Source organism: Coregonus clupeaformis, chromosome 10 (genome assembly GCF_020615455.1).
Source record: "Coregonus clupeaformis isolate EN_2021a chromosome 10, ASM2061545v1, whole genome shotgun sequence".
In the NCBI taxonomy this organism is placed as follows: Eukaryota; Metazoa; Chordata; class Actinopteri; order Salmoniformes; family Salmonidae; genus Coregonus; species Coregonus clupeaformis.
Genome location: NC_059201.1, coordinates 22,770,294 through 22,792,347, shown reverse-complemented (window position 1 = coordinate 22,792,347; position 22,054 = coordinate 22,770,294). Strand labels below are relative to the sequence as shown.

The following is a 22,054-nucleotide window of genomic DNA, read 5'->3' as shown; positions in this document are numbered from 1 at the left end:
TCAATGTCCTGTTGAAAAACAAATTATAGTCCCACTAAGGCCAAACCAGATGGGATGGCGTATCACTGCAGAATGCTGTGGTAGCCATGCTGGTTAAGTGTGCCTTGAATTCTAAATAAATCACAGACAGTGTCACCAGCAAAGCACCCCCACACCATAACACCTCCTCCTCCATGCCTTACGGTGGGAAATACACATGCGGAGATCATCCGTTCACCCACACAGCATCTCACAAAGACAAAAATCTCACATTTGGACTCCAGACCAAAGGACAAATTTCCACCATTCTAATGTCCATTGATCGTGTTTCTTGGCCCAAGCAAGTCTCTTCTTCTTATTGGTGTCCTTTAGTAGTGGTTTCTTTGCAGCAATTTGACCATGAAGGCCTGATTCACACGGTCTCCTCTGAACAGTTGATGTTGAGATGTGTCTGTTGCTTAAACTCTGTGAAACATTTATTTGGGCTGCAATTTCTGAGGCTGTTAACTCTAATGAACTTATCCTCTGCAGCAGAGGTAACTATGGGTCTTCCATTCCTGTGGCGGTCCTCATGAGAGCCAGTTTCATCATAGCGCTTGATTGTTTTTGCAACTGCACTTGAAGAAACTTTCAAAGTTCTTAAAATGTTCCGTATTGACTGACCTTCATGTCTTAAATTAATGATGGACTGTTGTTTCTCTTTGCTTATTTGAGCTGTTCTTGCCATTATATGGACTTGGTCTTTTACCAAATAGGGCTATCTTCTGTATACCCCCCTACCTTGTCACAACACAACTGATTGGCTGAAATGGATTAAGGAAAGGAATTCCACAAATTAACTTTTAAGAAGGCACACCTGTTAACTGAAATCCATTCCAGGTGACTATCTCATGAAGCTGGTTGAGACAATGCCAAGAGTGTGCAAAGCTGTCATCAAGGCAAAGGGTGGCTATTTGAAAAATCTAAAATCTAAAAAATATTTTGATTTGTTTAACACGTTTTTGGTTACTACATGATTCCATATGTGTTATTTCATAGTTTTGATGTCTTCACCATTCTTCTACAATGTAAAAAATAAAGAAAAACCCTTGAATGAGTAGGTGTCCAAACTTTTGACTGGTAGTGTATATAAAACGTATGAAGAATCAACTTAAACATAACAAGAAGGATTTATTTAATTACACATTTTCATAGCCAATTGCATGCATTTACCCTTCCTTTTTAAACCACAAGTCTTTGGTTATTGGGGACATGCATCAGTGATTGTGTTATCCCTCAGGTTGTGGCTAGCAGACTATGTGCTGAAATTGTAGAGAACTCTCCTCCTATTAAAGCTAAGCTGTTCTTTATTAAATTGTACAAATCATTTTAAAGTACAGTATTTTGTGAGTCAGTTTGCTCCATAACACCCATGACTACAGTGCATTTGGAAAGTATTCAGACCCATTGACTTTTTCCACTTTGTTACGTTACAGCCTTATTCAAAAATTTATTAAATAGTTTTTTTTTTCATCATCAGTCTACACACATTTTTGCAATAAATAAATAAATAAAAAAACTGAAAAATCAAATGTACATAAGTATTCAGACCCTTTCCTCAGTACTTTGTTGAAACACCTTTGGCAGTGATTACAGCCTTGAGTCTTCTTGGGTATGACGCTACAAGCTTGGCACACCTGTATTTGGGGAGTTTCTCCCATTCTTCTCTGCAGAACCTCTCAAGCTATGTCAGGATGGATGGGGAGCGTCGCTGCACAGCTATTTTCAGGTCTCTCCAGAGATGTTCGATCAGATTCAAGTCCGGGCTCTGCCTGGGCCACTCAAGGACATTCAGAAACTTGTCCCGAAGCCACTCCTGCGTTGTCTTGGCTGTGTGCTTAGGGTCGTTGTCCTGTTGGAAGGTGAAACTTTGCCCTAGTCTGAGGTCCTGAGCACTCTGGAGCAGATTTTCATCAATGATCTCTCTGTACTTTGCTGCGTTAATCTTTCCCTCGATCCTGACGAGTCTCCCAGTCCCTGCTTCTGAAAAACATCCCAACAGCATGATGCTGCCAACACCATGCTTCACCGTAGGGATAATGGCAAGTTTCCTCCAGGCGTGAAGCTTGGCATTCAGGCCAAAGAGTTCAATCTTGATTTCATCAGACCAGAGAATCTTGTTTCTTTAGGTGCCTTTTGGCAAACTCCTTTTACTGAGGAGTGGCTTCTGTCTGGCCACGCTACCATAAAGGCCTGATTGATGGAGTGCTGCAGAGATGGTTGTCCTTCTGGAAGGTTGTCCTTCTGGAGGAACTCCGGAGCTCTGTCAGAGTGACCATCAGGTTATTGGTCACCTCCCTGACCAAGGCCCTTCTCCCCCGATTGCTCAGTTTGGCCTGGCGGCCAGCTCTAGGAAGAGTCTTGGAGGTTCCAAACTTCTTCCATTTAAGAATGATGGAGGCCACTGTGTTCTTGGGGACCTTCAATACTGCAGAAATGTTTTGGTGTCCTTCCCCAGATCTGTGCCTCGACACAATCCTTTCTCGGAGCTCTACGGACAATTCCTTCGACCTCATGGCTTGATTTTTGCTCAGACCTGCACTGTCAACTGTGGGACATTATATAGACAGGTGTGTGCCTTTCCAAATCATGTCCAATCAATTGATTTTAACACAGGTGGACTTCAATCAAGTTGTAGAAACATCTCAAGGATGATCAATGGAAACAGGATGTACCTGAGCTCAATTTCGAGTCTCATAGCAAAGGGTCTGAATACTTATGTAAATAAGGTTTTATTTTTTAATTGGCAAACATTTCTAAAAACCTGTTTTTACTTTGTCATTATGGAGTAGTGTGTAGATTTATATATATATATAATTAAACTTAACTTAATTAATCTCTCACCTGCAGGCTGAATTTTGCCCGCGGGCCGCCCATTGGGGAACCTGGTTTAGAGCAACTGTATTCAGACCCTTTGCTATGAGACTCGAAATTGAGCTCAGGTACATCCTGTTTCCATTGATCATCCTTGAGATGTTTCTACAACTTGACTGGAGTTCACCTGTGGTAAATTCAATTGATTGCATTTCGTTTAAAATTTTATATAATTTTCATTCTTGGATATAAGACTGTAAAATCACCAGGAAATGAGTTCATAGTGATTTAAATTTGGGAAGTCTGTTCCCAAGTATTCCCACACATAAATAGAGAAGCATCCCAATGTAATCAAGGTTTGAAATTATTGTTTTTCTCAAATAGTGCCTTCAAAAAGTATTCCCACCCCTTGACTTTTTCCCACATTTTTGTTGTATTACAGCTGAATTTTAAATTGATTAAATTGAGAGTTTTTGTCACTGGCCTACACACAATACCCCATAATGTCAAAGTGGAATTATGTTTTTCAAAATGTTTACAAATTAATTATAAATGATAAGCTGAAATGTCTTGAGTCAATACATATTCAACCCTGTTATGTAAAGTAAACATTTGCTTAACAAGTCAAATAATAAGTTGCATGGACTCACTCTGTGTGCAATAATAGTGTTTAACATGATTTTTAAATGACTACCTTATCTCTGTACCCCACACATATACAGTGGGGAAAAAAAGTATTTAGTCAGCCACCAATTGTGCAAGTTCTCCCACTTAAAAAGACGAGAGAGGCCTGTAATTTTCATCATAGGTACACGTCAACTATGACAGACAAACTGAGGAGAAAAAATCCAGAAAATCACATTGTAGGATTTTTAATGAATTTATTTGCAAACTATGGTGGAAAATAAGTATTTGGTCACCTACAAACAAGCAAGATTTCTGGCTCTCACAGACCTGTAACTTCTTCTTTAAGAGGCTCCTCTGTCCTCCACTCGTTACCTGTATTAATGGCACCTGTTTGAACTTGTTATCAGTATAAAAGACACCTGTCCACAACCTCAAACAGTCACACTCCAAACTCCACTATGGCCAAGACCAAAGAGCTGTCAAAGGACACCAGAAACAAAATTGTAGACCTGCACCAGGCTGGGAAGACTGAATCTGCAATAGGTAAGCAGCTTGGTTTGAAGAAATCACCTGTGGGAGCAATTATTAGGAAATGGAAGACATACAAGACCACTGATAATCTCCCTCGATCTGGGGCTCCACGCAAGATCTCACCCCGTGGGGTCAAAATGATCACAAGAACGGTGAGCAAAAATCCCAGAACCACACGGGGGGACCTAGTGAATGACCTGCAGAGAGCTGGGACCAAAGTAACAAAGCCTACCATCAGTAACACACTACGCCGCCAGGGACTCAAATCCTGCAGTGCCAGACGTGTCCCCCTGCTTAAGCCAGTACATGTCCAGGCCCGTCTGAAGTTTGCCAGAGTGCTTTTGGATGATCCAGAAGAGGATTGGGAGAATGTCATATGGTCAGATGAAACCAAAATATAACTTTTTGGTAAAAACTCAACTCGTCGTGTTTGGAGGACAAAGAATGCTGAGTTGCATCCAAAGAACACCATACCTACTGTGAAGCATGGGGGTGGAAACATCATGCTTTGGGGCTGTTTTTCTGCAAAGGGACCAGGACGACTGATCCGTGTAAAGGAAAGAATGAATGGGGCCATGTATTGTGAGATTTTGAGTGAAAACCTCCTTCCATCAGCAAGGGCATTGAAGATGAAACGTGGCTGGGTCTTTCAGCATGACAATGATCCCAAACACACCGCCCGAGCAACGAAGGAGTGGCTTCGTAAGAAGCATTTCAAGGTCCTGGAGTGGCCTAGCCAGTCTCCAGATCTCAACCCCATAGAAAATCTTTGTAGGGAGTTGAAAGTCCGTGTTGCCCAGCGTCAGCCCCAAAACATCACTGCTCTAGAGGAGATCTGCATGGAGGAATGGGCCAAAATACCAGCAACAGTGTGTGAAAACCTTGTGAAGACTTACAGAAAACGTTTGACCTGTGTCATTGCCAACAAAAGGTATATAACAAAGTATTGAGAAACTTTTGTTATTGACCAAATACTTATTTTCCACCATAATTTCCAAATAAATTCATTAAAAATCCTACAATGTGATTTTCTGGATTTCTTTTCTCATTTTGTCTGTCATAGTTGACGTGTACCTATGATGAAAATTACAGGCCTCTCTCATCTTTTTAAGTGGGAGAACTTGCACAATTGGTGGCTGACTAAATACTTTTTTTCCCCACTGTAATTATCTGTGAGGTCCCACAGCCGAGCAGTGAATTTCAAAGACAGATTCAACCACAAAGACCAGAGAGGTTTTCCAATGCCTTACAAAGAAGGGCACCTATTGGTAGATGGGTAAAAAATAAAAATAAAAAGCAGACATTGAATATCAATTTGAGCATGGTGAAGTTATTAACTACACTTTGGATGGTGTATCAAAGTCACTACAAAGATACAGGCATTCTTCTTAACTCAGTTGCCGGAGAGGAAGGAAACCGCTCAGGGATTTCACCGTGAGGCCAATGGTGACTTTAAAACAGTTAAGAGTTTAATGGCTGTGATAGGAGAAAACTGAGGATGGATCAACAACATTATAGTTACTCTACAATACTAACATAATTGACAGAGTGAAAAGAAGCAAACCTGTACAGAATACAAATATTCCAAAACATGCATCCTGTTTGCAACAAGGAACTAAAGTAATGCAAAACAAAAACTTTTTGTCCTGAATTAAAAGTGTTATGTTTGGGGCAAATCCAATACAACACATTACTGAGTAACACTCTCCATATTTTCAAGCATAGTGGTGGCTGCATCATGTTATGGCTATGCTTGTAATTGTTAAGGTCCGTGGAGTTTTTCAGGATAAAAAACATTAACTGAATTGAGCTAAGCACAGGCAAAATCCTAGAGGAAAATCTGGTTCAGTCTGCTTTCCACCAGACACTGGGAGATGATTTCACCTTTCAGCAGGACAATAACCTAAAACACAAGGCCAAATCTACACTGGAGTTGCTCACCAAGAAGACATGAATGATCCAGAGTGGCCGAGTTCCAGTTTTGACTTAATTCTACTTGAAAATCTATGGCAAGACCTGAAAATGGTTGTCACGCAATGATCAACAACCAATTTGACAGAGCTTGAAGAATTTTGAAAAGAATAATGGGCAAAGAATCCAGGTGTGGAAAGCTCAGAGACTTCCCAGAAAGACTCAAAACTGTAATCGCTGCAAAAGGTGCTTCTACAAAGTGTTGACTCAGGGGTGTGAATAATTATGTAAATTTTATATTTCTGTATTTAATTTTAAATAATTAGCAAACACATGTTTTCACTTTGTCATTATGGGGCATTGTGTGTAGAAGGGTGAGAATAAATATATATTTAATCCACTTTGAATGCAGGCTGTAACACAACAAAACGTGGAATAAATCATGGGGTATGAATACTTTCTGAAGGCACTGTTAGGGATTATTGGAGTCAATTCGCAGTTTACAAATTATTTACAACTATGTTCCGGTCCCCCGACCATCCTTTCAAGGAAAAATCTGCCCATGGCTGAATGTAATTTGGGACCCCTGCTCTGAACCATTGTTTTCCTGTTACACGTGGCTTCAGAGACACAGACCAGCACCTCCGCGGCCACTGCTGACTTTGGACAAGAGCCTCAAAACAATTGGGACACAGCTGCACAATTTAGATAATGGTGCAGTAGCACCTGGGTGAGATGGGACGTATATTGACATTTATTTAGAGATAACGAATACCTTTTTTTCAGCTGTCACAGCATGTGATCGATCGGTGCAACTTCTGACCTCATACAGAAACAATAAAAAACATTATATGGTAAGAGTATAAAACGGTGCACCCTCAAAACAGCACCAACAAAATTGTGCATGTGCCCAATTCTAATAACAAAAATCTAGTAGGCTATCTATGTTGATCGCAGTCAAAGTAAAATGGAGTTCGGGTGGTTTTCATATTTTTTTCACAAGAATGCACTGATGCCTGCGGTTGTCCTTTTCTCGGACCGGGTCATTTCAGTAGGTTACCACAGATGGCGGCTTTTCATTCGGCCATATCATATTTGAAGATGAAACAGTGGTGACAAGTGCAAACCTATGCCCCTGAGGAAAACGGGTAGTACTAAAATAATAAATTGGAATGCTTACTGCACCCCACCCCTCCTCTTTCCTCCTAGAACGTAGGGCAACCCTTTCCCCCACATTCAACTAGGCGTATAGCAGCGCAAAATATCTTCAGGGCAGAAACTCCCCCTCCCCTTACTTCATTCCCTCACCTGGTATCTCGTCTTCAAAATCCATGTCGTCTTGTCCCTCGTCTTCATTGCTTAACGACCCAGGCATCTTTATCGCATACCAAAAACCCTCTCTGAAAGTTAACCCTGAAAATGCCACTGTTCACCTCTTCGTGCCTCCCGGAAAATAATTGTATGTGTCTTGTGTGAATACAATTTATTTCTATATTTTGAAGAAAGATGGCTTCCCTCTTTTTGTATGGGAAAATCTGTTTCCTTTTCAACTCTTCTCTATCCAAGTCCTCCAGTCTGAAAATAAGAAAGACAAAAATGGAACACATGCCCAAATTGTGACGTCTGGTCTGTTGCCATGACAATCCATCCCATAATTTTCACCATAACTAGTTAGGCATGCTCCTCTAGTTACCACTTTTACTAGTCGTGAGCAGTGCTGCAAGTAGTAATGCCACTGTGTGCACCGCCAGCCTGTCGCTTTGCCCATTTTCCCAAGCAAACCCGTAGAAATTGAGGTTACACCAAGGTATGGGGGGTGGGGGGATTCAATCCCCACTTTGCATTTCGTTTCAAATAGATTTGATGCAACGTAATGTATCCAGTAAGACAATCGATCTAAATCAAACTGGGTTTGAATAACCGCCAACATTGTCGTTTAACGAAATGTAGGCTATTATAACAATGACAACAGTCCTCTCCCTGCCAATATGATATCGGTTTTAGGTAGCGGTCATTTTGTCTATATTGTAACTTGATTGATGTAGGCTACGTGTGCAGAAGTGCGAATATTACAAAGTAACCAATCAGCTAGCCTACATTAAAGAGAGAGGGCGTTCGTTCGTGACATTATTGTAGCCTACAGTAGACTTGGTTGAATTGGCAATTTCAAGTATAGTAGGCCATTTCCTTTCGGTTTTAGAAAGTATTTAGCAAACGCTTGTATTCAACAAACTTCCTTTCACTGACAAGAAATCCCATTTATTGGCAAGTGCGCAGCCTGTGCAAAGTCGCTTGCTTGAATAGTTGTCAAGGTTACCACCGCCGGAACAAGACGCTCGTGCGATCATCCCACAGAGTTTCTAAACCCAGAGGCCCAACATCGCGAGACTTCCGGGAAAGCTTGTACAGCACTCGGCAGACCAGAGTTTGATAAATCAATGAGTGTAGTGACACATTCTTCCTTAGTTAATTTTCTCGAAATCTAAAAGTCACATCGATTCGACCCAATGTCTTAAGTACCTTAACATGTTATTACTCCAACCTCGTGAAAGTGACTATCTGATACGTTTTCATTTTCTAAGGAGTGACTGACGGGCTACACATGCGCAGTTCGTCGCGAAAGACAGTTCGACCCGATTACGTGTTTGTGCGCATGAGTTAAGCCAGCCAACGTCGCCTGCAAGCGTGATCGGGGATTTCTATTGGAGAAGCAGCTTCTACATCATTTTATTTAAACCATCTTTGCCCATACACTCTTTGGATGGACCACATAAAACGAAGGAAACGTCATTTTTAGAAGCCGTCATTTATCTAAAAGCAGATTCGAGAAGTCATTGCACCTAACACTTACTACACTACTATTTTGAAGCATTAATTGATAAAGAGACATTATTATTTTTTATGTATAAACTTATCACACTATTGAACACATAACTAAAACCGAATGCAATCAACTGTCAGTTTCAATGTTGAGTGTTGTCAAAGTAGAAAGGCCTTTGTAACAAATAGTTTCTTGCTTGCAATATTTCGCAGGTCAACTGCATGTAAGCACAGAGCACAAATATATTTGCATTATAAAGAATATGGGTTCTCAAGTCTAACCAGCTCATTGCAAGAGTATGTACAATTATTTTCAAAAATGCAGGTTTAGTACCAAATCAGCAAATAAAACCATGTGAGAAGCTTTTGTTCTTTTGAAATTTTATTGACAAAAGACAGTGGCATGGATTTAATCTTCGTCCTCCTCCTCCTCCTCATCCTGGTTGATCTGGAAGTAGCGCAGTTCGTAACTCTCCTTGGTGTTGGCCACCACACGCAGCCAGTCCCTCAGGTTGTTCTTCTTCAGGTACTTCTTGGTCAGATATTTCAAATACCTGTCAGAAAGGAGAGGAAAGACCAGCAGTGTCAGCAACGTAAACCCCATTGAAGATTACATTGTGACAAAGGTGTACTGTAAATTTGTTCGATTTACATTTTGAGAACTTATCATGCGAGGCCTGGGGTTTATTCAGGAGGGTGCAACATTACAGAATGTTCAATTAGATAAACAGACAAAATGACTTGCAGAACATTGAATCAACTCCATGTTTAACTTTTCTATCTACAATTTCCTAAACAATTTGCACCCCCATCAGGGTTCACATACAGCAGGGCTTGGCACCCCCATAACAAATCATGGCTCTCTCTTCACAATTGAAATATCAATGTGAGCCCCCCCGACAATTGTCAAAGATGGACGTCGGGCACCCCAAAAACACTTCGGGGCTAGCCAAGAGTCAACGTATAATTTGAACCCTGACCCCCATTAAATCAAGATATACAAGTCACCTTGCATTAATGCTAGCCACAAAAGGCATTCACGTCTCACAACTGTAAATAATCTGGGCCCGAGCTGACCAACAAACAATCTGTTAGTCCAAAGTACTGAACCTATCCATATCAGAGACACTATACATACAGGGATGTATGTAGAGCAGGGATGGGCAACTGGCGGCCCGTGGATCAATTTCCAAAAACGAAATATATATTTAGAAACTCAGTCAATTTACTGTTGAGTTAGAATAGTAGAATACATAAGCTGCAATTTTGAAATGTTGTTGTACATTAGCGGTTTCTCCTGTTATGTCAGTCACTGAGTTTGGTTATATGCACACAATAATACGATTGTGAATACATTAATATAATAGTTCCGATTTAAACCTTGCTTTGCAAGATGAACGATTTCCCTAATAATCATGTTTACATGGACACATCTGAAATTGGGCTAGCTGATGGGACTTTGATAAATGCAGAAAATTGCCAATCAAAATAAAAAGGTTCTACCACAGCGACCATCTTATTTTTGTGAAGCATATTTGATTCTGAGTTTGGACATAAGTTTCTATATGAAAACTATTTATATGATGCATACTTTCAGTTGTTCCGAACTCACTTCACTCCCGCAAAAGAAAGAAGCTTGCGCTGCTCATGCTAGCACATGCGCAGTTCAAATACACCGCTATAACTGATTAAGGCGTTCACATGTCCTAATAATTTGAAAGATTGCTCAGAAAACCAGGTGTTTTTTCACCGGCGTATGCTTACTTTGATTATGAGTAAGGTGTTTACATGACTATTGCCATAACCAGCTTAATTTTGAATTATTTGTGTGTATGTAAATGTACTCACTGACAGTCACTCAATTAGCCCATGTCAGCTAACATTTTTTAGATTGGTAAAGTAGTCTAGTCAGCTATCTAAACTCGTAGCAATCATGGTCGAATTACCGACCGGGGGGCACCCATTGCATTTGTTAGTCACTCGCACTCATATCATATTAAAAACTGCAAACATTTCTCTCCATCCCATGGCAAAATGTGTAGAATTGCAGCAAACTTGCTTTAAAACTGCCAAATGTTCTCTACACCCCATGGCAACATTTTTGGAATTGCAGGAAATTAACTCTAAAACGTGCTGGGCCACAACAAAATTTCACTTGGGCCCCCAAAAGGCTAGGGCCAGCTCTGACTGCATGGGTGGGTATGGATGTGGGTACGCAGACCCATGAGCCACTGCAGCCCCTCATGATGATGATGTTCAGATTTTGTGGCCCCCACCCCCATTAAAGTTGCCCATCCCAGATGTAGAGGGTACTGATGTAAAAAGGCTTGTTTTAAAGAGCCCGGTTTGCTTCCCTGCCTGTACTGCAACCATCTTTATTATAAGATCCCTACAGCGGGATCTGCTCCTACAATTGTGCTTATTTTCTTCTTTTTAGGCTCAAAAGAAGCATGACATCCGGGGACATGCCACTGGCCACTTTATATTCCACTGTGTAATGCATTTGTTTATTTTGGACGCATCACAATGCTTTTGGTAAAACCTCAATGATGAAACAATAGAATTAGATATTAGAACTAGTCATTTTAAAGGATCTGTGGTTTTGTGTATGTGATCCTCTGTCTTTTTTCCCCCCAGTTTCTACTTATCATTATTAGAAAGAATACATAAAAAAAGGAAAACTGCAAAAAAGTAAGGATAATAATGACTCAAATAACCGCTAGGCCTAAAATATAGGATCTGAAACATAAGTCAACCCACACTGGAGGGGGAAATTTGATTCAAAACAAGTGCCATGATTTGTTGTTGAGAATATTAGCAGCATATTCAGACACCAAAAGCATTTGGAACGTGGACTGCGGTGAGAGGATACAGAGGTTTGCCTCATATGGGGACTGTTTCAGATTATTACTGAGGTGTGGTGGTCTTACTGGCGCTTTTAGAGTCGCCTAAGCATCACCCAGGTGGGTGCTACACTTCAGTTGTGGACGATTGACCCTACCAAAGGAGGAGGAGCTGTGAACGTAGGCGACGACCAGGTGCCCAATGAAGAGCTCCGGGGCCTGTCAGATGTTTCTACCACCCTGCCTGGCTGTACCATCAATGCTCCCTCCGCTCAAGATACCTTTCCGAACTGCCTATCATCTGAGGATGTGGAAGACCATTGCCCAAGTACTGCCAGATCCCCAAATTTGTTTTTAAAGCAACTTTGAGATTGTTCTTGTAATGAAAAGCACGATATAAAATAAATCCATTATTATTAGTATAAATGTCAAATTATTTACCAGGTGGGGGAGGGGGGGGGTTGCTAGTGTTCTATAATTTCCTGCCATATAGGCCTAAATATAGCTTCAGAAGGTACTTAAGAATCAATGAATGTCTGAGGATACATGGTGACATGGGGAAAACATTTTTTTTTAAACGACAGATGAAAATCATGTTCACTGCTGGAGACATTGATCAGATCACAGCATCAATAAAGCTGACTGAAGTCCAAAAATAACATGCGTTCTATCCATGTCTCTTAACTTTTTCTATTCATGTACATCTCAGTCCCCCTAATAATAGTATTTTATGAGCCTCAGACCTTATTTCAAACACTTCACTTTAAGAGTGCTTCAAATAATGAATGATACATGGATTTGCCCCAGACTGTCCATCAGGCAAAACAACTAAAACAATAAAGGCCTAACATCGATTACAAAACAGTGCCAAGAGGCTTAACAAGAAGCAACATGGCAAACACATCACACAACTTAGAGCAAAAGACAGATCCACCTTCCTAATTGAACAGGTGAAAATGCAATACCCCTTACATGCATAACTGTGGAGACAAACCAAGTCCCACCATCAGACAACACAAAATGGCAAATTATGTTGCTCGGCACATCACATTGCAAGCTGGGCAATTCATAAGCTAAATCAAGATTTGATTCAAACATACCTTTTGGAGAAGGGCACCTCAGAATTCACAGCGATTTTGCTCTTGCTCCTCTCAATGGACACCACACCACCACCCAGGTTCCCAGCTTTACCGTTAACCTTGATGCGCTCCTGCAGGAATTGCTCCTAACCAACAAGACCAAAGCTGTAATGAATGCTACATCCTGCTGCAAATATTCCGTCAATATAAATGTACATGTTAAACATTTAGTAGACGCTCTAATAAAAAGGAATTTACAGTTAATGCATTTAACTTAAGGTAGTTAGGTACGACAACCACATATCAGTCATAGTATCTAAAAGTTCCTCAAAGCAGCTATCAGCAAAATCAATGCTAGTAAGAAAAGACAAGTGTCATTGCAACTTTCAGGATACGACTTCATTTACTAATTCCCTTTTTTCTGAATTAGGGTTGAGCGATTAACCGAAATGTGTTATTTTTCTGTCTTTAAACAACTAATTGACTGACGTCGGTTCAATTATTTGAATTCCACTTTGTTTGTTTTTTTCTGTGAGCTCGATGCGCAGTTTCTGTAGAGATAAATCAGATGAAGCCTGAACAGTGCAACTGTAGTAGGCAAATATTCTACATAGTTTAGTGTAGAAAACGTGGTAATTAACTACAATAACCATAATCCATTGTGTGCCCGCTTAAACTTGTCTGGTCTGTGCGAAGCAGACAGCGAAGAGTGAACACAGATCGAGAGGGATAGAAAGCAGTTACTTCGCGAGCGTGAACATACATGTAGTCCCCTGTAGCTCAGTTGGTAGAGCATGGGTTCGTTTCCCATGGGGGGCCAGTATGAAAATGTATGCACTCACTAACTGTAAGTCACGTCTGCTAAATGACTAAAATGTAAATGATCTAAGTGATTGATAGTTGGTATTCAGCACTCATAAAAGTATGCCTTATTTACTATATAGAACTACTAATGCACGCATGACTGTAAGTCGCTTTGGATAAAAGCATCTGCTAAATGGCATATTAATTAATTACTAAAATAGTGATTTTGTCAGACAGCATAGGCAGGAGCACTATAGAGATGAGATAACTTGGAATTAAATAAAGTCATAATATAATTTAATTAAAGTGAATAAATAATGGTTAATAAGTGATAACCAGTAATGGGCAGTCACCACCATCATGGGACTTTTATTCAGTGTTGTTACAGCATTCAACCCGCAAAAATAATTGAAACCAAAAACCGTGATTTTTTAATAACCGAACTGAAACCAACTTCAAAAAGCACTAAATCGCTCAGCACCAATCTGAATCCTAATCGTCTACAATGCGACACACCAACTGCTAAATATCATACCCCTAGTCTGAACCACACTACCCATTACAGTTGTAACGTTACTACATTGAAGACAGCCCAGTATCAGCATAATGTGGATAAACCAGGACATCTGGGTTATGAATCATGTACCATGCAATGTGTACAGTTGAAGTTGGAAGTTTACATACACTTAGGTTGGAGTCATTAAAACTTGTTTTTCAATCACTCCACACATTCGGTTAGGACATCTACTTTGTGCATGACACAAGTAATTTTTCCAATAATTGTTTACAGACAGATTATTTAACTTATAATTCACTGTATCACAATTCCAGTGGGTCAGAGGTTTACATACACTAAGTTGACTGTGCCTTTAAACAGCTTGGAAAACTCCAGAAAATGATGTAATGGCTTTAGAAGCTTCAAATAGGCTAATTGACATTATTTGAGTCAATTGGAGGTGTACATGTGGATGTATTTCAAGGCCTACCTTCAAACTCAGTGCCTCTTTGCTTGACATCATGGGGAAATGAAAATAAATCAGCCAAGACATCAGAAAAAAAATTGTAGACCTCCACAAGTCTGGTTCATTCTTGGGAGCAATTTCCAAACGACTGAATGTACCATCTTCATCTGTACAAACAATAGTACGCAAGTATAAACACCATGGGACCACGCAGCTGTCATACCGCTCAGGAAGGAGACGCGTTCTGTCTCCTAGAGATGAACGCACTTTGGTGCGAAAAGTGCAAATCAATCCCAGAACAACAGCAAAGGACCTTGTGAAGATGCTGGAGGAAACAGGTACAAAAGTATTTATATCCACAGTAAAACGAGTCCTATATCGACATAACCTGAAAGGCCACTCAGCAAGGAAGAAGCCACTGCTCCAAAACCCCAATAAAAAAACCAGACTACGGTTTGCAACTGCACATGGGGCCAAAGATCGTACTTTTTGGAGAAATGTCCTCTGGTCTGATGAAACAAAAATAGAACTGTTTGGCCATAATGATCATTATGTTTGGAGGAAAAAGGGGGCAGCTTGCAAGCCGAAGAACACCATCCCAACCGTGAAGCACGGGGGTGGCAGCATCATGCTGTGGGGGTGCTTTGCTGCAGGAGGGACTGGTTCACTTCACAAAATAGATGGCATCATGAGGAAGGAAAATGATGTGGATATATTGAAGCAACATCTCAAGACATCAGTCAGGAAGTTAAAGCTTGGTCGCAAATGGGTCTTCCAACTGGACAATGACCCCAAGCATACTTCCAAAGTTGTGGCAAAATGGCTTAAGGACAACAAAGTCAAGGTATTGGAGTGGCCATCACAAAGACCTGACCTCAATCCTATAGAACATTTGTGGGCAGAACTGAAAAAGCGTGTGCGAGCAAGGAGGCCTACAAACCTGACTCAGTTACACCAGCTCTGTCAGGAGGAATGGGCCAAAATTCACCCAACTTATTGTGGGAAGCTTGTGGAATGCTACCCGAAACATTTGACCCAAGTTAAACAATTTAAAGGCAATGCTACCAAATACTAATTGAGCGTATGTAAACTTCTGACCCACTGGGAATGTGATGAAATAAATAAAAGCTTAAATAAATCATTCTCTCTATTATTCTGACATTTCACATTCTGAAAATAAAGTGGTGATCCTAACGGACCTAAGACAGGGAATTTGTACTAGGATTAAATGTCAGGAATTGTGAAAAACTAAGTTTAAATGTATTTGGCTAAGGTGTATGTAAACTTCCGACTTCAACTGTACATTGAAATAGGTAATATGGCCCTTCTCTATAAAGTAGGACATATTTAATAGGATATTGAAGTAATAAAAAAATAATTACGAATAAAACAATCGATAGTTAAATATCGCAATAGTATTTTGGCCAATATTATTAGGGTGTTAGGTTGACGCGACAAACAATGGCCGCTATGCGAGAATTCTACCCCAAATAACAGTAAACAAATCTGTTTTCAATAAATGTCAATAATGTGGTCGTCAAAATACATAAATCATTTGAAAACATTAATGTGGCAGTTGTTACCCATGTCTAATAATCCCAATACTGTGCATTACATTTACACAATATGAGCCTAAATGTAAAGCAAGTGCCGTGCTAAGAACGTTCAGATCTGTGGGACAGCCCTTTTTGTGAAACCTGCTAAATCTGTTTTCATATTTGCTCTTTGCAATGAGTATTCCTCAACATATCACAGTAATATCAATGTAACATTGTCTTTCCAAGAAGTATGGGAAAGTCCTGAAGGTGTTTCAGTCATCTGACACCTTTTGACGGAAATATAAAGTAATATGTTTTTAATCACTACTGTCATTCAAATGTTTTCAGAGACAAAAATGATGTATGGGTTGTCGGGGATTGGTCCAAATTCATGTTTCACAACCCCCATTTCCACGACGAGTGCTAGCTTGCTAGCTGTGTGGTAGTGCCCCACACCGTTCGCTGAGGCTACAAGCCGGGCGAGATGCAGTGCTGTGCAGCATTAGCTGTATTGTGCTAGTGGCACATTTTGATTTTAAGGGTTTTATTCTTTCAAGTAAAGACGACCAGATTTCAGTGGCTACAGCCCTACAATCGATAAAAACATAGCTAAATACCAGTGAATTGGAAATGTGTCCCATCCATCTTTCTGTGCAGCTGGCTAGCAGGAAGCTCACTCAGTCTCTTCTGTGCCTAGGCTAATTACTTTCTGCAGAGTATCTCATCAACACCAAAAATAACATTACAATTAGGGCTGTGCCAGTCTTGGAATTTGAGGTTACGATAATTGGCCAGGCCAATGAACACAGTCACAGACATAACCGTTCGGGGTTGGTTCTTCAAAGAGAAGACGCCGTAATGAGAGAAATAATGTAGCCTAAGCTACTGAAAATAGGCCTTTTACAAGATTAAATCATGACAGGAGTGATTGATTCTTATTAAAGACCTGGAGTTCTGACAGGCTACTTTAGGAAACTTTCTGAATGGACATATAGGCCAATAGAGAGAATCAGCGAACTCACACGCACACCCCCGTAAAATCAGCGTTGATTAGTCTATAAATTAAGAAAATATTCTGTATGGTCCACTTAACATAACATTAGCGCATTATAGGCCTCAGAGCCAGAACAACCTTGACTGCTGTTGAATAATTAATGCTCATTAAACATCAGCTGTGCCTGTTCCAAAACTCCAGTATTGTTCTCCATCTTTTTAAAATAGGGAGCCAACATGTTTTCAGCAATTATTTCCATGAATGATCAAAACTCATTTTCTCATGATATATAGTGAGCAATATGTTTGGAACATCCCTCGCAATAATAGTATAGAATAGCAATACATATAGAATCGTAATAATATGGTATCTGCATTTAAGTATTGCGATAATATCATATTGTGAACTTCGCGGCAATTCCCAGCCCTAGGATATTGCATGTTATTTTCTCTAACATCTGCTACTTACAAAGTTGGCAGCATCCATGATGCCATCCTCCACTGGGTGAGTGCAGTCCAGGGTGAACTTCAGGACCTGCTTCTTCTTCTTGCCACCTGTTTTGGTCTTTTTGACGACCTGCTTCTTCTGTCAAGACATTGCAGAGGGGCTAACGTTATTCCAAACTACTTGATAAATACTGAAAGACGACACCAGGGGTGTATTCATTACGCCTTGCAACGGAAGCTGTTTACCGTTTAAGAACCAAATGGAACAGGGAGGGACCTACCCAAATTTGTCCAATAGAAACTCAGTTTGGAGTAAATGTTTTCTGGTGCAAAACGTTTTGCAACAGAATCGGCATTATGAACACACCCCAGATGGTTTCGTTCAAGTATCTAACATGCTAGCACAGTGTTTCTAAACCCAGAGGCGCAGCATTGCGAGACTTCCGGGAACATTTGAGAAACAGACCAAGCTGGGGTTTGAGAAGTCAATGAGAAAAGTGAAAAATGTATTCCTTTGTTAATTTGCTCGAAATCTAAAAGGCACAACCAGCCAATGTCTTAAGTAGTTGAACATGTTATTACACCAACCTCATGAGTGACAAACTGACATTTTCATTCGTCAAAAAAAACGTTATATCGAAGGAGTGCCTTTGATTTGATGGCCTGCACATGCGTATTTTGGCGTGCGTGACGACCGTCAGACCCAACGACATGTTTCTGCGCATGAGCTTAGCTAGCCAACATCGCCTACAAGTGTGATCTGGGATTTCTATTGAAGAAGCAGTTTCTGCCCATCTTCATACTGTACTGTCTTTGGTGCTAGGTTGTTTAAAACAGGAAGAAGCGAAGCGAGAGGGATAACTGGGCTCAAAATCTTTCTCCAGCAGGTTCAATTTTTCCCCGTACTGGTCCCGTGGGAATCAAACCCACCACACTGGTGTTGCAAGCGCCATGCTCTACCAACTGAGCCACATGGGTCTTATTTGCTATGTGCGGCTTATTTGATCAACTAGAAGTTTCATAATGCGTAAGTTGTTAGGAGTGTACTGATATAATTAGGCCACGTGATATCCCAGAACCTTTGAGGGGAAAAAACACTATATAGGAGTTGTGCCTGTTGTACACATGTACCTGCACTCTCATTGGCTAGAATGGTACCACCTGATCTTGCCTCCTGACTGCCTTCCATTTTTGAAAATAGTTATTTCCATTTTTATATAAGCCATTTGAGTATCTGGTCAATATAATGGATAATCTGTGTTTAAAACTAGCTAGCTTTTGGTTTCCCAAAAGCTTCTTAATGTTAAGTATGTCGTTAGAACCATTGAGCGCAATGGTTCTAGCGATGTACTTAAAGGCGTCCGCGCATGCTTCTCATCAGTTCATGGATATATTATGACAACATTTAACGTTTTTGTTCATTTTGGTGTTCCGCAAGTGTTATTTCAAGTGGTCGTGCATACCCCACATTTGAGGCAAGCCTAAGTTCGGAGCCAAAATACTGCACCAAACATCTTAGGGTGTACTCACAAATTCACTCTGGAGTACCAGAGTGCGCTCTCGGCATTGGTAAATTCAGAGCATTGTCCAATTGTCATTGGTAAATTCAGAGCGTTTCGAGAGCGCACACTGGACGCTCTTGCCAAGGAGTAGGGTTGATCAGAGCGTTCTGACCTCACAATGGCAGTCAAGTACCCAAGCTAGCTGGCTAAAGTTGGCTAGTTACTTCAAGACACAAATGAGAGAACACCTCACTGACCATTTACCTGTCATAGTAGAGCTGGTTAGGCTGTTTATGTTATCTAGAGCTTTGGTGACTAACTGTGCTGCTGGCAACAATTTAAATCACGTATTTTCTCTCGACATTTACTGACACAGGTCATATTCAACGGGTGTTGCACATTCGTAAATTAATCAGTTATTCTGCGCTCTGGCACTCAAACGATAGTGCTCTGAAATCGGAATAACTTTAGATAGCCAGAGTGACTATACGAACGCATCCTTCGTTTAATTCAAACTACTTTGAGGAAGTGTATTTGACTACGGCGTCCAATATGGACAAAAGTACTATTGCCGCTTCTTTCTCGTTTTTCAAGCGATGGTCTTAAATTAAGGCAGTATGCGAGCACACTCGTCCGTTTTGCCTTTAGCCTTAGGATGCTTTTGGGAAACCGGGCCCAGGAAATATGATAAGCTAGCTCGTTAGCTTGACGTTTGTTAACTAACGAGACTCGACTTTAGTATAACATTTTGGCAACATTTGTTTTATATACATTTTTTAAAAGTGCCTTTAATCGGATTTTAATTAGCACGACAACTTATATCTAGTGTATTGCCAGCTGGCTTGCCAATGGTTCACGTTTACAACTACACAGTTGCCGACTAGCTCGCTAACGCATTAACTAAATTGCTACAACGTGGTTCATTGGGTGCAGGCCCAACTGGTAAACAAAGCCATTTATTGGTACTCCTTTACTTATTTGGTCTCACGGAAACACAGTCCAATGTGGATTTATTACGTGCACATTAAGTACAATAAACGACAGACAATAAAACATCTTATAGTTAGCTATACAACATATTTCACCGTGAGTACTCACAATCGGAGCCATGTTGGCCAACGATTCTTGTCCAGAAAGGAAGAGGCGGTGTTTGTTGAAACCCTATATCCGGTCTAGATAAATAGATGAAATCCAAGAATCGGGGATAGATTCAGCCAGGAGAGATTCTTTGACCCAGTTTGAGTGATATGTTTCTGAACTGATAAGAAAACAATGTATTCAATTATATCATTTTATTTATTTATTTTTACATATTTTTCTGATAAAGTATTATCTGGGCAAAACAGTTTTATCATCTTTCTACACTTCGGCTACAGACCAGCTGAAATCATCTAGGAACCCCATTTTGAGGGTAGGACTATTCCACAATTATTATAGATTCAACAGGCATAGGTGGGCTACAGCAGAGCCATATACTTAGAGAGTTCTAAATACATGGCTCTGGGCTACAGGTATCCTCTAAATCCTTTTGAGTTGTTCAAAGGAAGATAGCTTTTCTCTACAATTGAGCCAAAAAGCCTGCCTTCATTTCAACATTTCTAAGACTGCAGAATAGGGGTTGGTGATGATACCCATTCTATCCTGATTTCCTTATTAATCAAGGGGAGATTATTAAATATTTAAGGTATTTTTCCCCCTGCTGACATGGCAACAATATCTGATTTCCCTTTTGTCATCTGTGACAGTATGGTTGCACCTTTGGCACCATTCCCAGTCCCCCACTCTGAGGGTCAATTCAGGTAGTCCGAGTCGCCATTTAATTAGCTATTTAGCAGTCTTGTTTAGAAGACTTATGGGTTGGGGGTAGAAGCTGTTCAGGGTCCTGTTGGCTTGCCGTGCGGTAGCAGAGAGAACAGTCTGTGGCTTGGGTGGCTGGAGTCTTTGACATTTTTTTGGGCCTTCCTCTGACACTGCCTGGAATAGACGTCCTGGATGGCAGGGAGCTCGGCCCCAGTGATGTACTGTGCTGTACGCACTACCCTCTGTAGCGGCTTGCGGTCGGATACCAAGCAGTTGCCATACCAAGCAGTGATGCAGCCAGTCAAGATGCTCTCGATGGTGCAGCTGTAGAACCTTTTGAGGATCTGAGGGCCCATGCCAAAGCTTTTCAGCCTCCTGTGGGGGAAAAGTGTTGTTGTGCCTTCTTCACGACTCTGTTGGTGTGTTTGGACCATGATAGATCCTTAGTGATGTGGACACCGAGGAACTTGAAGCTCTATACTCTCTCCCCTACAGCCCTGTCGAAGTTGCAGCAGCGCTGTGCTCAGCCCTCCATTTCCTGTAGTCCAAAATCAGCTCCTTTGTCTTACTGACATTGAGGGAGAGGTTGTTGTCCTGGCACCACACTGCTAGGTCCCTGACCTCTCATCGTAGTCAGTAGTCATTGTAGTTACAAGCATTTCGCTACACCCGCTATAACATCTGCTTAATATGTGTATATGACCAATAACATTTCATTTGATTTGATCAGGCCTAAAACCGTTGTGTCATCTGAAAACTTAATGATGGTGTTGGAGTTGTGCGCAACCACGCAGTCGTGGGTGAACAGGGAGCGCAGGAGGGGACTAAGCACGCACACCTGAGGGCCCCCCGTGTTGAGGGTCAGCATGGCGGATGTGTTGTTGCCTATCCTCACCACCTGGGCGTGGCCCGCCAGAAAGTCCAGGGTCCAGTTGCAGAGGGAGGTGTTCAGTTCCAGGGATCTTAGCTTAGTGATGAGCTTCAAGGGCACTATGGTGTTGAACGCTGAGCTGTAGTCAATGAACAGCATTCTCACACAGGTGTTCCTTTTGTCCAAATGGGAAATGGCAGTTTGGAGTGCAATAGAGATTGCATCATCTGTGGATCTGTTGGGGCGGTAAGCAAATTGGAGTGGCTCCAAGGTGTCTGGGAAGATGTTGATGTGAGCCATGACCAGCCTTTCAAAGCATTTCATGGCTACAGATGTGAGTGCTACAGGCGATAGTCATTTAGATAGGTTACCTTGGCGATCTTGGGCACGGGGACTATAGTGGTCCGCTTGAAACATGTAGGTATTACAGACTGGGTCAGGGAGAGGTTGAAAATATCAGTGAAGACACTTGCCAGCTGGCCAGCGCATGCTCC

The 22,054-nt window shown here is 41.0% G+C and overlaps 2 protein-coding genes across 10 annotated transcripts in view; both read right to left on the bottom strand.

Moving 5' to 3' along the window:
- LOC121575366 (chromodomain-helicase-DNA-binding protein 5) overlaps nucleotides 1-7,625 on the bottom strand; it is a 44,551-nt gene extending 36,926 nt beyond the window's left edge. For 5 of the 9 annotated variants that reach the window (XM_041888413.1, XM_041888415.1, XM_041888414.1 and 2 more), the window contains exon 1: nucleotides 7,210-7,624. In XM_041888413.1, the coding sequence (XP_041744347.1) occupies nucleotides 7,210-7,276 (67 nt within the window). In that variant the 5' untranslated portion in view covers nucleotides 7,277-7,624. Of the gene's footprint in view, nucleotides 1-6,676; nucleotides 7,022-7,209 lie in introns of those variants that run through there. The other 4 variants (XM_041888416.1, XM_041888420.1, XM_041888419.1 and 1 more) reach the window with 3 other exon arrangements.
- A 1,460-nt stretch (nucleotides 7,626-9,085) lies between these two features.
- Nucleotides 9,086-20,065, bottom strand: LOC121575365 (60S ribosomal protein L22). Its single transcript, XM_041888412.1, has 4 exons — nucleotides 19,988-20,065; nucleotides 17,410-17,526; nucleotides 12,665-12,789; nucleotides 9,086-9,275 (listed from the first exon to the last, which is right to left on the bottom strand). The coding sequence occupies exons 1-4, from the start codon at nucleotides 19,997-19,999 to the stop codon at nucleotides 9,131-9,133; spliced, it is 399 nt and encodes a 132-aa protein (XP_041744346.1). The 5' UTR covers nucleotides 20,000-20,065; the 3' UTR covers nucleotides 9,086-9,130.
- Nucleotides 20,066-22,054: the final 1,989 nt, after the last annotated feature.

Coding starts and splice junctions, on each gene's coding strand:
- LOC121575365 (XM_041888412.1), bottom strand. Junction 12,790..17,409: donor TCATGGATGCTGCCAACTTT/GTAAGTAGCAGA, acceptor CTTGTTGGTTAG/GAGCAATTCCTGCAGGAGCG. Junction 9,276..12,664: donor GAGGTGCCCTTCTCCAAAAG/GTATGTTTGAAT, acceptor CCTTTCTGACAG/GTATTTGAAATATCTGACCA.